This window comes from Trematomus bernacchii, unplaced genomic scaffold (assembly GCF_902827165.1).
Source record: "Trematomus bernacchii unplaced genomic scaffold, fTreBer1.1, whole genome shotgun sequence".
Classification (NCBI taxonomy): domain Eukaryota; kingdom Metazoa; phylum Chordata; class Actinopteri; order Perciformes; family Nototheniidae; genus Trematomus; species Trematomus bernacchii.
In genome coordinates this window covers 5,546,249-5,560,188 of record NW_022987739.1, presented here as the reverse complement: position 1 = coordinate 5,560,188, position 13,940 = coordinate 5,546,249, and the positions used below count along the sequence as shown (strand labels likewise).

The 13,940-nt window shown below is 38.7% G+C and overlaps 4 protein-coding genes across 7 annotated transcripts; 2 read left to right on the top strand and 2 right to left on the bottom strand.

The window, feature by feature from the left end:
* The first annotated feature begins 2,533 nt into the window (after window positions 1–2,533).
* Window positions 2,534–4,495, top strand: nr2c2ap (nuclear receptor 2C2-associated protein). Its single transcript, XM_034147572.1, has 5 exons — window positions 2,534–2,633; window positions 2,803–2,893; window positions 3,269–3,374; window positions 3,531–3,598; window positions 3,979–4,495. The coding sequence occupies exons 1-5, from the start codon at window positions 2,596–2,598 to the stop codon at window positions 4,099–4,101; spliced, it is 426 nt and encodes a 141-aa protein (XP_034003463.1). The 5' UTR covers window positions 2,534–2,595; the 3' UTR covers window positions 4,102–4,495.
* Window positions 4,413–6,938, bottom strand: rfxank (regulatory factor X-associated ankyrin-containing protein). Of its 3 annotated transcripts, none has more exons than XM_034147571.1 (9): window positions 6,710–6,938; window positions 6,078–6,182; window positions 5,809–5,913; window positions 5,639–5,704; window positions 5,439–5,539; window positions 5,217–5,342; window positions 4,973–5,039; window positions 4,807–4,887; window positions 4,413–4,711 (listed from the first exon to the last, which is right to left on the bottom strand). In XM_034147571.1, exons 2-9 carry the CDS (start codon window positions 6,175–6,177, stop codon window positions 4,659–4,661), a joined length of 699 nt encoding a protein of 232 aa, XP_034003462.1. In that variant the 5' UTR covers window positions 6,178–6,182; window positions 6,710–6,938; the 3' UTR covers window positions 4,413–4,658. The 3 variants fall into 3 exon arrangements, with proteins under 3 accessions (XP_034003462.1, XP_034003460.1, XP_034003461.1); XM_034147569.1 differs by lacking the exon at window positions 6,710–6,938 and adding an exon at window positions 6,517–6,633; XM_034147570.1 differs by lacking the exon at window positions 6,710–6,938 and adding an exon at window positions 6,289–6,478.
* borcs8 (BLOC-1 related complex subunit 8) lies at window positions 6,517–10,514 on the top strand. Of its 2 annotated transcripts, XM_034147574.1 has the most exons (6): window positions 6,517–6,673; window positions 6,888–7,000; window positions 7,646–7,710; window positions 7,794–7,901; window positions 8,457–8,516; window positions 9,945–10,514. In XM_034147574.1, exons 1-5 carry the CDS (start codon window positions 6,637–6,639, stop codon window positions 8,497–8,499), a joined length of 366 nt encoding a protein of 121 aa, XP_034003465.1. In that variant the 5' UTR covers window positions 6,517–6,636; the 3' UTR covers window positions 8,500–8,516; window positions 9,945–10,514. The 2 variants fall into 2 exon arrangements, with proteins under 2 accessions (XP_034003465.1, XP_034003464.1); XM_034147573.1 differs by lacking the exon at window positions 8,457–8,516.
* On the bottom strand, window positions 8,528–12,819 carry tmem221 (transmembrane protein 221). Its single transcript, XM_034147568.1, has 3 exons — window positions 12,090–12,819; window positions 10,543–10,628; window positions 8,528–9,678 (listed from the first exon to the last, which is right to left on the bottom strand). Exons 1-3 carry the CDS (start codon window positions 12,389–12,391, stop codon window positions 9,137–9,139), a joined length of 930 nt encoding a protein of 309 aa, XP_034003459.1. The 5' UTR covers window positions 12,392–12,819; the 3' UTR covers window positions 8,528–9,136.
* Window positions 12,820–13,940: the final 1,121 nt, after the last annotated feature.

The following is a 13,940-nucleotide window of genomic DNA, read 5'->3' as shown; positions in this document are numbered from 1 at the left end:
CTCTTTCCGAAGGTAACAACATCTGACTACAAACTCCTTTAAAACTCAGACTGAACACTATATCTAATTTGCTTGACGTCTACAAAAAACAAAGTGTGGTTAGATTGCAGTTGTGGTTTTGTTACATGGCCAGAATGTATCTCAGGTGGATGCAGTTACTTCCTGGAGTCTCCACTAGTTACCTGGTGAACTATTTCGATAATTGACACAAAAAGAGCCCATGTGGTATGAATCCATGGCAGCCCACCTTGAGATGATTAGCAGCCCACATGGGTAAAACATACATAGGACCAAAATGGCGCTGGCATTTTATACCCATAACCACAAAATGAGTATGCTGGGCACATGCCAGATTCTTAGCACTTGGAAAATTAATTGTTGTGCCAGGGTTTCTGATTAACAACTCTACAAAAATCCCAATGATTTACATCAGGTTCATTCATAGTTATGGAAATATTACAGCTGCTTTAAATCACAATTTATACTCAATCTCACTTGACAGGTGACCAAGTGTAAAACCAAACCTGTAGTATAAACCATCATCGTAATATAAGTGCAAGGCTCACAAAGTCAAAGTGTGTGTGTGTGCGGTGCTGATGTAGAATGGGTAAGAGGGTGTGTGTGTGTGTCCAAACCTTAAAATCCAGTCACCCCCCAACCCCTTGTGCAATTTTCACGGAGGCTGGGTTTCATCAGGTTTTGTATTTCAGACCTATTGATTATCTGCAGTGAGGGGCACTGTGACAAAACCCCAGCAGGAGTCCTCCATCTGCAATAAGCCATGCACAAACACACACATTTAGTCTGCTGTGTTATTGCTCCCCTGGTTATGAGAGAGAGGTATGCTCACTAACAAAACATTAAAGCTCATACTGGTATTGGTTCTTTAATGGGATTATCCAATTTGCTGTGAATCAATAAAATCGTTCACCTCACAGCTCTAATTTAACACAGATGTATTATTTAAAGATATCTTTCCTATATTATTCTTTATGTTTGGATCTAAAGGTTGTCATTGGTTAGCTGATCGATCCCCTTCTTTTGAGGCCAAGCAGTATCTGTAGGCTAGTCCTCTCTTCCTAATCGATTCTTTGACCTTTGAGTCTCCTGTAGACACAGTGAGACATGCAGGTACAAATATGAAGGGGAATAGCACGCAGCCTCTTAATGGCCAGACTATTGGGCAAACAGATTTGTAAGAGCCAAATTAAGTTTAATGTATTATGCTCTTAATTATTCATTTCGAGCTAGCAGGACCTTAGTTAAGTTAAGTCAAGTTTATTTTGGCTATGTGTCATACGACAGGCCTACTCAATGTGCTTCAGAATACCAGAAAATAGGCAAAAATCATACATGACAAATCAAAAACATAACATGATAACATTGAATAAATTATGCATAAGATAGTCTATATAAAACATGTAAAATACTTTTTTTAATATACATTATTACAGAAAAGGGAAAGAAATAAGAAGGTATGATGTTGTTAGTGCTATCATTAAAAAGGGAATAATAGTATAATAGTTTAACCTTTTAGACAACACACAAACCAATGGTAGAATGTGTCTGACTGTATTTACTCGAGTAATTTAACTTTACTTAAGTATTCCCAGGTCCTATCTACTCCTCTACATCTCAGAGGGTGATATTGCACTTTTTATAGCATGCTATGCTTAGCTTTAGTTAATTGACATCAAAGATCCTATCTAAAAAAAAAAATATCTATCTATCTAAGATTGAGATTAGTAATACAATTTACAATCAACAAATGATGTCTAAATAATAAGGCTAAAGACAAGCCTTTATTGATCCCTTTTTTCACAAGCTAGCTAACAGTAGACTAATCTAGTAAAAAAATCAATCCTGCAACATTGTGATGATGACAAATGCACCAATGTCATTCAGAATGGATAATTCTGCACAATGACCACATTAAATCTATGTTGATACTAATGTGTTTCAACTTTAACTTAAGTACATCATGAATGAAGGACTTTTACCTGTAACAGAATAATTATAAAAGGTGGTATAAGGGCTACTACTTTTACTAAGTAAGAAAAATACCTGAATCTTCAACTACTGTTAAAAGCTAACTGAAAGCTTGCAAAGGGAACTATGTTTTAGTCTGTTTTTGAAAAGAGGACAGTGTTGCAGTCAGTTTGTGGAAGATTTCATGAGTAGCAGTTCACTGAGCATTTTAACAAAGTAGAGATAAGCCATTTATAGATTTGGTTTTGATGAGAGCCAGTGAAGAGAAGTTAAAATAGGACCCATGTGTCCAAACATTTTGTTTTTGCTAAATACTCTGTGTGCGTCACTCTGGATACGCTGGAGTTTATTTATCACATGTGGTGTTCCCCCCACAATCCAAGCTCTGTCTTTTGTAAACGGTGAAAAGGTCATAAATCAAGAAAATGTCTTACCTTCATTTAGGTCAGCAGCAGAGAAGCAGAACTTCCATTCAAAGTTTGTGCATTCATGGACGAAACGTGACTGCCATCTTGTGGCGGGAAAAGGAAAAGCTACCCATTGACGTCACTGTCGCAAAAACAAACAAACATCGCTTTACGTTAGTTTGTGTTTTTAAAATTCGACATGGCATCTTCATTGATTTGCAACGAAACTCAAAGCAGGTAAATTACAACTGTAAATGAATCGTTTTTATTACTTTAAAGATAACCAATGAACTTATATGTAAGGCTGTCCCTCATTAACTTAAATCAATACCACGCTTATCGTAGATCATGCCACATGTTCTGCTGTATGTCACCCTCCTGTTGGCTAGTGTTGTTGTCATTTCAGGGTGAGTACAGTTTTAAACAGAGATGTGAAGCAGTATGGAAAGAAGTACATGTTTGACTGCAACGAAGAGACGTGCTGGAACTCAGACCAGGTACATCTGCATATGTGTCCCAGTAGCATGAAAAATACTTATTGCATATACTGTATATGTACTTTATATTCTTATATTATAGCTGTCTTAGTTCAATTCCAAAGAGTTGTAAACACTTTAAGAAAAAAATTATGTTTTCTTTAGTTTTTTTATAATTTGTGTGGGGCAAACTGGTTTAGGCTATACAAAAACGAACAAAGTCACATCTGTTTGGTGGGTTTTCCAGTGTAAGCATAACACTAGGTATTCAAAATCACTAACAATTTATATCAAAAACCAAATAATAATAAACAAATATTCTTTAAGACTTCTCACAGAAAGTGATTGTTCTACTGTACATGTCTGAGAGAGTCATTCGCATCTTCTCTTTGACAGGGTGACTGTCAGTGGGTGTCTCTGGAGTTCCCTCAATCTGTCAAAGTGTCAGAGTTAAAGGTCCAGTTCCAGGGAGGCTTCTCAGCTAAGACATGCAGACTACACGGTAAAACTCAGAGATAAAATATTCTAACTTTAAGCCTGGTCACAAATTGTTTACTTATCCATACTTGCTTAAGTGTTCTCACGTGTTTCATTTTACAGACAAGATCTAAGGTGTAACAAGATAAGGTACATTATTTTCCACTTTTTCTTACAACAGGTTGCCCGAAAGATGGAGCCTTTACCCAGATCTGCGATTTGTATCCAGAGGACGACAACTCTCTCCAGATATCCTTCAGTATTACTGTGCAGCATTAGACAATAGCCCTGTAGTTTCTTGAAATATTCCTTGCTAAATGTTTTAGATATAGTTAACCTACATTTTCTACAAAACATCATTCATTGCATTAATTATAATAATGACAAATTAGGATGTTTCCCACAAATATAACATGAAAAAGCCACTGTATCAGAAAGATATTCCAGTTCAATTCTGCTTTAATTCATTCAAACATTCATTCAGCCATTCAGTTACAGCAGCTTGGCTGTATCTGTCACTCTTACAGTGTTTCCTTTTACTGTTCTACATGGTTCATAATAAGCATCAGACAATATTTTCCTGGCTATGCCTTTCACTATGCTTATCTTTTTCTTAACTCCACACCCACATCTTTCCCATACAGGAGGCCCCTGCTGTGGACAAAGTAAAAATAATGTTTGAGAATAGTGCCGACTTTTTTGGGAGGATTATTGTTTATTCCTTAGACATCCTGGGGGGGAAAACCTCATGACCATTTTTTTTAAGGCCTCTCGTGAGAGAAGAGGGGGCTCCTGAGTAAAGTGCAGCATGGTGTGGAGGCACTTGGGAAACATGTCATCTGTTCTGCCACCTCATGAACTGATGTGAAAGTGGCCTTTTTTGGTATGGACTATTTCTGGGACCTGTCAAGCCATCTTGCTACTCAAACACATAAGGCTTGGCACTGACTCTGAATCTGAGCTTTAATTGCAGATTGAATGGGTTTTTTGTTCTCATATCTTGTAATGGTGCTTTTTTTCTACTTATATTGTGCCTTTGAATTGAAGCCTCAGACCAGTGGAACACAGTATAAAAATATGTTTTTATTCAAACTTGTTCATTGCTGTGCTTCAGCCAAACAAAAATAAAATCTGCTGCAAAACATAGCATTTAGTCCTTGTTTGTACATAGTAGATGAACAATGTAATGCATACAAGTGGAATAAACAATAGGTATAAAATAGCAAATGTAGTTTACATGATGGTAATGTCTCTGAAGAGCTGTTAGTAGATCTGAGATAAACAGCGTCCGACCGTTTTTTTACTCTTGTCATGTAGGTGGTGTGTACAGCTTCAGAATATGGTCCTCCAACACTTTCTGAACTAGAAAACAAAATAAAACATTTTTTACGGTAACCGTTAAAAAACGTAAACCTTTTAAAAAATGTATTTGTTAGATTTAAAAACACAATACATACTCTTTGTGTGTCCAAGGGCAACAGCTAAGGCCATTGGACTGTACCCAGAGTCAGACTCGATGGTCATGTCTGCGCCTTTGGCTTAAAAAGAGAGTAAGGGCAATTATTAAGCATTCAAACAGATGTTTCCACAATCATGGTTCTACATAATAAACATGCAATGTACCTAGGAGTGACTCTACACATTTGATGTGGTTCCCTCGCACAGCATAAAGTAGAGGAGTTCCCCCATTCTGTTAAAAAAAGAAAATAATTAATTAAAAAGATAAACTATCCCATTCTAGTTATATTTTCCTTTAAATATGTTGTATCCATCTTTATTCGATAAAGACATGTGTGTTGCTTGCCATAAGTCATACATCTTGTGGACTTGTGATGAAATGCCAGACATAAAGAAAGTGATGATGTACCCAGTCAAATGTGTTAATGTCTACTCCATGTCTGAGAAGAGACACCACAATGTCCACGTAACCCCCGGAGCTGGCCAGGGTCAGGGCACTCTCTCGCTCCCTTGCAATGGTTTTGGGGTCTGCACCCTAGAACAAAAATTCCCCAAAACACAGGGTAAGATGGTGCATTTGGTCTTGATAATATGTGCACGTCTTTATGGACAGCAATCGCTTACTTCTAACCTTTTCCAATAGGAAATCCACCACAGCTTTCTCTCCAAACGCTGCTGCCCACATGAGAGGCGTGAAGCCCCGTTCATCCTGTTGACTTAGCAGTGAACTGTCTGCAAAATAAAGCCAGTCAGTGGGAATCTTTGTACAACTTACTGGCAAGGCCAAATAAACATTATTTATATCTGCTTAGTGACAGCCAGATTCCTCACCTTTACTCAGGTGTGCAGCCACTTGTGAAACCTCGCCTTGAGCTGCCAACTGATGTATAGACAGAGCTGAGGGCAATCAAATATGAATAACTTAATCTGCTTAAGACAATAAAAATACCATGATTCCAACAAATAGTATAAGCACTTTGCCCAAAAAGCATCCTACTTACAGTCCAATGTTGCAGGGCGGACTGTAACCTCATTCCCACGCTGCTTGTTAGTCAGAGTGGTGGGATGTATGGACTCTTCATCCACATCCATGATTTCTGGAGACACTGGCCCAAACAGATCAACTACAGTCATGTCTGTGTCACTGTTATTTATTATTTTAAGACTACAAACGTCAGGGGACATATGCTACACATACATGATGTATCAAGAAAGTCACAACAGATAGGAAACCTAAACTAAAAGATACAAATACACTTGACACACATACCATTGGACCTCTCATCTGTTGACTCGGGAGGAGAGACATTAGCGTTTGATGACCGAATATGTTGGCCATCTGCAACCTCTTCATCACCTATGCCCTCCATGATCACTGCAATAAAAACAAATCATGAACTACCCAAACATTTTGCACTGCTCTCAAGACAAGAAAAAGTAGCACAAATCACTTTGTAAAGCAAATGTCCCCGTCCACTCACCACATCGAGGCTCAGTCTAATGCGCGCTAACTTCCTTTTGTGAAAACTGAAAGTGAATAATCTCCAGTCGCACGATGGGTCTTTCTGACCATTGAAGTGTACCGAGATATATATCTTTCCGCTCAGTTGATTAACTAGTTATACAATCGTAGTTTACAATGAATTAAGGTTTGAATCAAATCGTGTTCCGTATCACTGCCGTTTGTGCTTTTTGAAGGAAGAACTTACTTTTGATGATCGATGTTTCTGTCCGGAAGATTGTCGTGTGACACATGACAACAAAAATACGGAAGAAGCGAGAATCAGCTGACATACATCTACATTTTGTTGTGTCTAACTACGTGCATTATGGAGGACCAGGAGATGCAACTGAAAGTGAGACGAGGTAAATATCAATTAAATAAACCTACATCATTGTTACCTTGTAAACGCTGTAACTGAGCCAGCAGTTGTTGGCTCAAATGAGCTGTTAAGCTAATGCTATGCAAGTGTTGTACATCGCGTATTTGTCCATTTCCCGTGCTGTTGAATGTTTCCCTCTTTTTCTAACCTATGTCCCGAATTCTCTTGCTTTTGTCTGTACTTTTTTGACTCTGCAGTTAGTGATAAATTCACGGAGAGCATGTACGTGCTAGCTAACGAGCCGTCAGTGGCTCTGTACAGACTGCAGGAGCACGTCAGAAGGTCCCTGCCCGAACTGGTGCAACACAAGGTAAACAACCTGCTTTGTTATACTGTTGGAGAAAGCAAAATACATGTTAAACAGCTACTACATTAAAGTTAAAGTCAACAAAAATATATTTAAAAATAATTATCGTATTCAAGTATATTTAGGAAGAAGACATATTTTTATATCAAGAAACAAAAAATGTAAATGTCATTATTATTATTTCATATGGACTTATGAAACACAGCAAACAGCACAGTCCCCTAATGTGTTCCGTCTGTTCTCTTTATGATGACATTATCTGTATGTCTGCTATTTAATTAAAGACCATTGTTATTTAAATCAGACATTTAACACTGTGGTAACATTGAATTCTGCCTGTTGGTTGGGAGTAGTTTTTGTATGATACACAAATATTGCCAAGTCAAACCAAAGATCTCCCCAAAAATTGTAGAACAACTTATCCACACCTTCACTTCCTCCCACCTGTATTACTATAATTAATTGTTTACTTGCCTAAACAATGCATCAGTTGGATGTAGGGAACTCGGCTCTCCAGTCCTGGATTTGTACTATCATGGATTTTGTGTTAAAACAAGTTATTTGCTTTCAAATGCTAGACAGTACCAACTAGTCTTATATATTTTTCCTGTATTTCATGCTGGTATTTTGTTATCATGTTTCACACAGACTGACATGCAGAGCTGGGAGGAGCAGAGTCAAGGAGCTATTTACAGTGTAGAGTATGCATGCAGGTGAGGAGAAGCATAGACATACATATTTCGCAGACTTCTTGTCTTGACTGTTAACACTTTTATTGATCTCTATGTTTTTGCAGTGCTGTGAAGAGCATGACGAACAGCAGCTTGTATTTCAAAAACATTGACGGCCTCCTTCGTCAGGCCATCAACATGAAGGAACAGATTAGCAACTCTCAAGGACGCAGGTAGGAGGCAGCAGTAAACATGCTGACTGAGATACATTGATGTCGGAAGTGTAGGGGTACAAATCAAGGGTTACTTCTTCAATCATTTGGACAAGGAACAGTTAAACATGTTCATCTTTCCAAACTAAAAATAGGCTTTTTTTTTGGCTGTCGCATCCACACCTTTTAAAAGTGTCAAAGATACTCTTGTCAGTCACTGTACTTTCATATTTCCCCATATCTTTAACACAATTTACTCATTTGAGAGTAAAATGACTAGTGACTCTTGAGTTTTATCCCCTTTTGATTCAGTCTTTGCTCCACATCACACCTTTTTTTTGTTCATGCAAATTCTTGTTTACCTTTGTTTTGTATAATCCTATAATAATGAGAGTTAGTATTTTTGGAACATCAGCTAATCAGTTCTTGCCATTTTATTTCCCCAATAACTGCAAAAATAATTATCAGGTCTGTTCTGAACTATTTTGCAGTTAATGGGAACTTCATTTTTTCATTTTTTCATTTTTGTTTTCTGTTTTATTTGTTTTTTTGTTTCCCATTGACACCTGCATGCAGCTTACATGATGTCCCTCCACATGCCCAGCCCACTTCCTCATGACCTCTGGACTGAGGAAGGTCAGTATTTTCCCGAGACTTGATGTAATCACATTCAGGATGATATTAAATCTTTTCTTTTCTTTTTTAGAAATGATTAAAATGTGCATTTAAAAGACATTTAAAGTCAACAAGTTTTTTTTTGTGCACAATATTTTAATCTCATTTTGGGTGTCAAGCACTCACTTTTTCTCTAAATTCATTTAATTTACAGTTGATGTGAAACCACTTTGAACAAAGCATAACGAAACATCTCTGCACAAATATTTGGCAAAGGCCACCATATACAGTGGAATAAAGTATTCACATTATTACAATGAAAGATATACATTTGCCAGATTGATATTTGGGCAACAATGATGAGCAATGATCATTCACATAAAGCACTACACATTGTACAAAATGTGTGCTCAAAAAGTTTTCGTGAATTTAAAAATACTTAAAAATCGGAACAGGAGAAATCAGTTGATAAAATGAACATGTTATATGTTTTTTCCACCTGAGTCCGATCTGTTCAGGATCAGCATTCTGAGTGTCAAATGGTACAAACTGACAGTTCTAAGTCAAACTCTTGCTAGCAGTCCCCTTTTGAAGCTTAAAGGTCATCAGTGTCTTTAACCACAAGCTCAGCTTCCTTTGTTTCAAACAAGAGTAGAGTCTTTTGCGGTGATCCCTGACTTGCGTGCAAGGACACTCCTCATCTCATTGTTGACCCCATTCCAGGGTTTAGCCTGGGCCTGAAGTAGACCTGACTCAGTAGACAGGGTCCTGTGCATTCGGGGACAATTGCTACTGCTGCTGTAGCCGTCTTTATCACTAGCATGGCCCTGGGAGCCCCCAGCAGGGGAGTACTGATGCTCCTGCTGGTACTGTTGCTGCCTTGGGTTGCCACATTGAGGGTAGGCGATCTGATGCTGGAGGTGAGACTGACTGCGTTGCATCCTCGGTTTATCCACACCAATTTTAAGCTCGCAGGGTCGGGAGACGGGTGCGATGTTGCTTCTGTGGTCGTTCTGGTAGAGGGTGCCGAGGTGGTCGCTGTGATAGTGTTTGGCACTCTGAGAAGCTTTCACCAGAGAGTGGATCACAACGACAAGCAGGATTAGGATCCCCGATGAGAGAACACAAGCACTCGCAATGCCTGTCTCCACTTCAAATATGAGGAGCATAAAGATGGACATAGCTGAAATGGAAGACAAATAGAGAATTTATTTAAAACAGATACATTTAATAACCACAAACAATGTTGATCTGTGAGTGAAATCATTTTAAACAAAATAACTTTTAAGCTGCATCTGGGTCTGCTGCTAGTTTCTTTAATTTGGCTTCATTTTCACATTACTTTCTCCATTTCACAGCAATTTGATGCTTAACAAAAATGTATTGAATGTTGTTGAAATGTCATATAAAGGTTAGCTATTCTTAGAGTTGTTCTATGTTTATCTCCAGGAAAAGGACTATGGACTCAGGCATGCTAAAGGAAGGGGGAGAGAAGCACAACTCTGGGATGTGACGTGACTTCCTGAGTTGGGTGTGTTGCATCTACAGTCTCTTGCTCCACTACCTTTTGATTGAGGCTGAAAGTGGGGTCAGAAGGCCGACACCTCCTCATCACAATGGAGTGGCTGCCTCCAGTGACCCCCCCCCCCAGTACAAGCCGCTCAGTGGAACAGGGCACCACAGCGCTGCCAGTTTCAGCATTAAAAACACTTAAGTCATGGACGCTGCTCAAAGAATGCATTGTTCTCGTGGACTCGCTGGACAAACCAGAGAGAAAGCAGCCGTGCTGGTTCTGCCCCTGCTGTTGAAAACCCATAGCACAGCCAATGTTTTGGGCACTACTTTTTTAGTCTTTGTGAATTTGTTGTCAAAAACTAGGATGTCCCATGCATGCAAATTATAAAAGCTAAACTCACTTACACAAGGAAAATCTGCTACAAGGCAAACTTTATTTAAGGATTAAATATATAAACTGCCATGTTTTTAAAAGGAACCTTAAAATAAACAACTACAATAGCATCTTGTTTTTCACTATTTTTATTGTTACCTGCCAAGTAGACAGAAACCCCCAGGCAGAAGAGTCCGATAGCCACGTGTCGCACACCTCTGCTATCCAAAAGGAACCAGTCTGCTCTGTTGAAACAAAAAAGTTCAATGTTTATCATCAGCTCGTAAATTAAGACCATTTATAGCAACATTTTCTTTTTAAACTTTTATTTTAACACAATTCAATGCATTTTGTGCAAAACCATCCAACTTCTCTCCTCCTTTTTTTATTTCTCCCCTAAAATATATGTACATAAAAGTCCTATAATATTTGATTATTGATTATCTAGGTTGGTTGCTATACAAGCTCATTATTATTCACATCTTCTTGGAATGTCCCCTCTGTCGTTAGGGAGGTCCTGGGTTATGGTGGGTTTATAAAGCGACGTGGGAAAGGGCCAGCCAGAAGCCGTGTGCTGGGTGCATAATGAGAGGAAGGCCATTGTTTAGACGGGATTCAGAGGGTTTGAGAGGTGGGGGTCGGCCAACAACATTGTAGCACAGGCCTCTGCACTCTGACACATAAGGAAGGCCCTTTATACTTCTGAAACTGTGTTTCTTTTAATGAAACTTAATGTGGTCAACTAGAATCTGCTGGGTTTTACGGAGATTAATTAGAGAAAAGTGTGTGGGCAGAGAAAGAAACGCATACAAAACAGATTAAATGTTTGTTTAAGTAGTGTTGTAAACACTACATAAGATAACAGCAAATAGTAGCCTATGATGAAAAAAAAGCTTCTTTTATCATTTTAATCATTGTTACCTTTCTTAAAGCATTATGTTTTTGATCAATGCATCTATTGAATTATTGTTTCTTATTTAATGCTGGACTCTGTTTTACCCTTGATTTACCTTATGTTTAAACGTTTTACTAAACTTAGCCTTTCATTTAAATTTGTATGGTCAACCATATACACCATGAACAACCTTAAAAAATGAGTACAGTTGAATGAATATCTCTTTAGCATAGTGTAAATGACAGTTAGAAATCTAAGTGTGCCCATATGAGTTATTATAGGGTCTTTGTATTTGAGTAGATTACATAACACAGGGAGTTTATATTTTCATGGTCATTCATTGTTATTAAAGTGAAATGAATTGACATTTGTTCAACACTAGCCACTGTGGCCTCCATTAACAGTTACTGATACTATTGATGCTAAAATGAAGCTAGCCTGGTTGACCAATAAACAACTATGTTTGCTATCATTACCCACTAAAGCTAATCATAATACCAAGCCAACTGAATTGAGCAATGGTTAGTTAGTTGCTAATAAATTCAACTTGTATTTGTTACAGAAATACAAGTTGTGTTATTTCTTCTTTAAAAACGTGCACAGATATTCTATAAAAGTCACTTTTTCGGTGTGTATTAATATTGCAGTTAGCTGAAAAGCGATCACAGACCAGCCTATCAGAACTGACCGGAACTATCTGTTTCTGAACCATTTGGATAATCACCAGGACAACAAGTGAGTGAAGCCGCTGACAGGGCCTTCAGCAGGTTTTTTGTGGTAGAGGAGGTGCGTTATATACAGGCTAAAATACCTCTCAGTGTCCTGCTCTCCTCTGCAGACCTCTGTTGAAAAGTAGCTGTGGAGGAGACACACCACCACCGAGCTCAGATGGAGGGTGAGGGACAGGGCGGAGAGCACCGTGGACACTGGCAGCAGGACGGCCCAGATAGGAGCGGGGATCAACCAGGAGGTGGACGGGGGAGACTCCTTCACTGCCGCCTGTTGAGACTGAAGCTGGAAAATCAAAATGACCGATAAAACAGACATGATGGCCGATAAAATCCCCAGTAGAGACAGAACTATGAGGGACCGCTGGCTGTACTGGAGCGTCATCTTTTATCCTCAAATGCAGGCGCTTTCTCCAGAGAATAAAGTTTCGGACTACTTTAAATACACTTCTCCGGCGATCCTAAACTCCCCAAAAGTGCGCAGGCATTTCAGTGCGAATAAAAAGTATTTATCGGTCCTTTCGGGATGAATGGTTCCCTCTGCAGCATGGATTTTTGCAGTAGTTTGCTGTTGTGGTAGAGCGCCCCGCTGCTCAGTCTGAGCATGTGATGTGCTTTAAATCCCCAGATTATAAACTTCGCAACAACAATGGACTTTTTCTCTTGGATCCTCGGAAACAATGTGTTGACGCGCTGCTGGGAGAGGGAGAGCTCACTGACCAAAGTAAAAACACCGTGACAGAACAAAGGGTATTTAAACAGTGCAGTCCCCCCTACACACTTTTACCAAATTAAAGTGCCTTTTTATAATGTGAGAAGTGGAGAAATGCATACTTAAAGCTTTAACTTTTAGGGCATACTCCAAAAGAAAAACAGACCTGAAAACGTAGACTATATGTTTATTAAATATCTTTATTAAACAAGGGCCGTGCATAAAATACAATGATCTCAAAAAGACAAAAGGAAGAGATGCCAGATTATAGCCAAAAGTTAATTTCCATCAATCCCTGCAGGTACACACATAACAACAACATTAAAACATTTCCTAGTGCCTTTCACACTAACAATTAATAACAGATCATAATACAGATTAGTGTAATAGTACATTTATTTCCTGGGCTAATAGATTAGCCTACTTCTTATGATGTGATGTCACCTCCAAGTGATTAAAAGATTTATTGGCTCATTTCAACAGGGCCAATTAATTGCCTGCTCATACAAACACTCAAATAACTTCATAAAAAGCTAAATCAAATGTGACTCCAAGTCCCGATAGTCCTTACGTTTTTCCTCTGCAAGATGATACCGGCGGCAGGTGTGCATTTCAGCTAACTCTTGAGGAATTCGAAGCAGCAGGGGCCACCTTAGCAGACCCTCTTCATTGCAGAATACCCCTTTTATTCCTCCTGCAGCTCCTCGGAATCTCTGAATCTAATTATCTTTTCAACAGTTGCCACGGAAACAAGCACAATTTATCATGGGGATGCACTTTTTTCCCCTTGCCTCCGCTTATTTTACAAAAGAATAGCTGTCACCTTTGCTTTTATTTGCACATTGCAACCTTGTGAAAGTTACTTGTCCAGCCTGATTTCATAGAATTGATATTTAAAATTAACTCCATTTTCATTTCACATACCGCTGCTGGACCGCAAACACCTTAAAGTCTGTGACTTGTGTTACAGAGGCCTTATTGTTCTGTTAAAGTTTGGGGTTTGGTGGAGGAGTGGGGGGGTAGTAAAGGTGTAGCCATTATTCTGTTGAGATGTAGATAAGACTGTAGCTATAAAGGTACACAATGTGAACAATTGCTCTCACACATGTACACTGACCATGGAGACTATTTCTGAATTCGACAGCCTCACCACATGCTCTAAAAGGACCGTGGCTGATCTTGTCGAAAGCAGAAGTGAGAAGTTTCAGGAAAATGAAAAAAA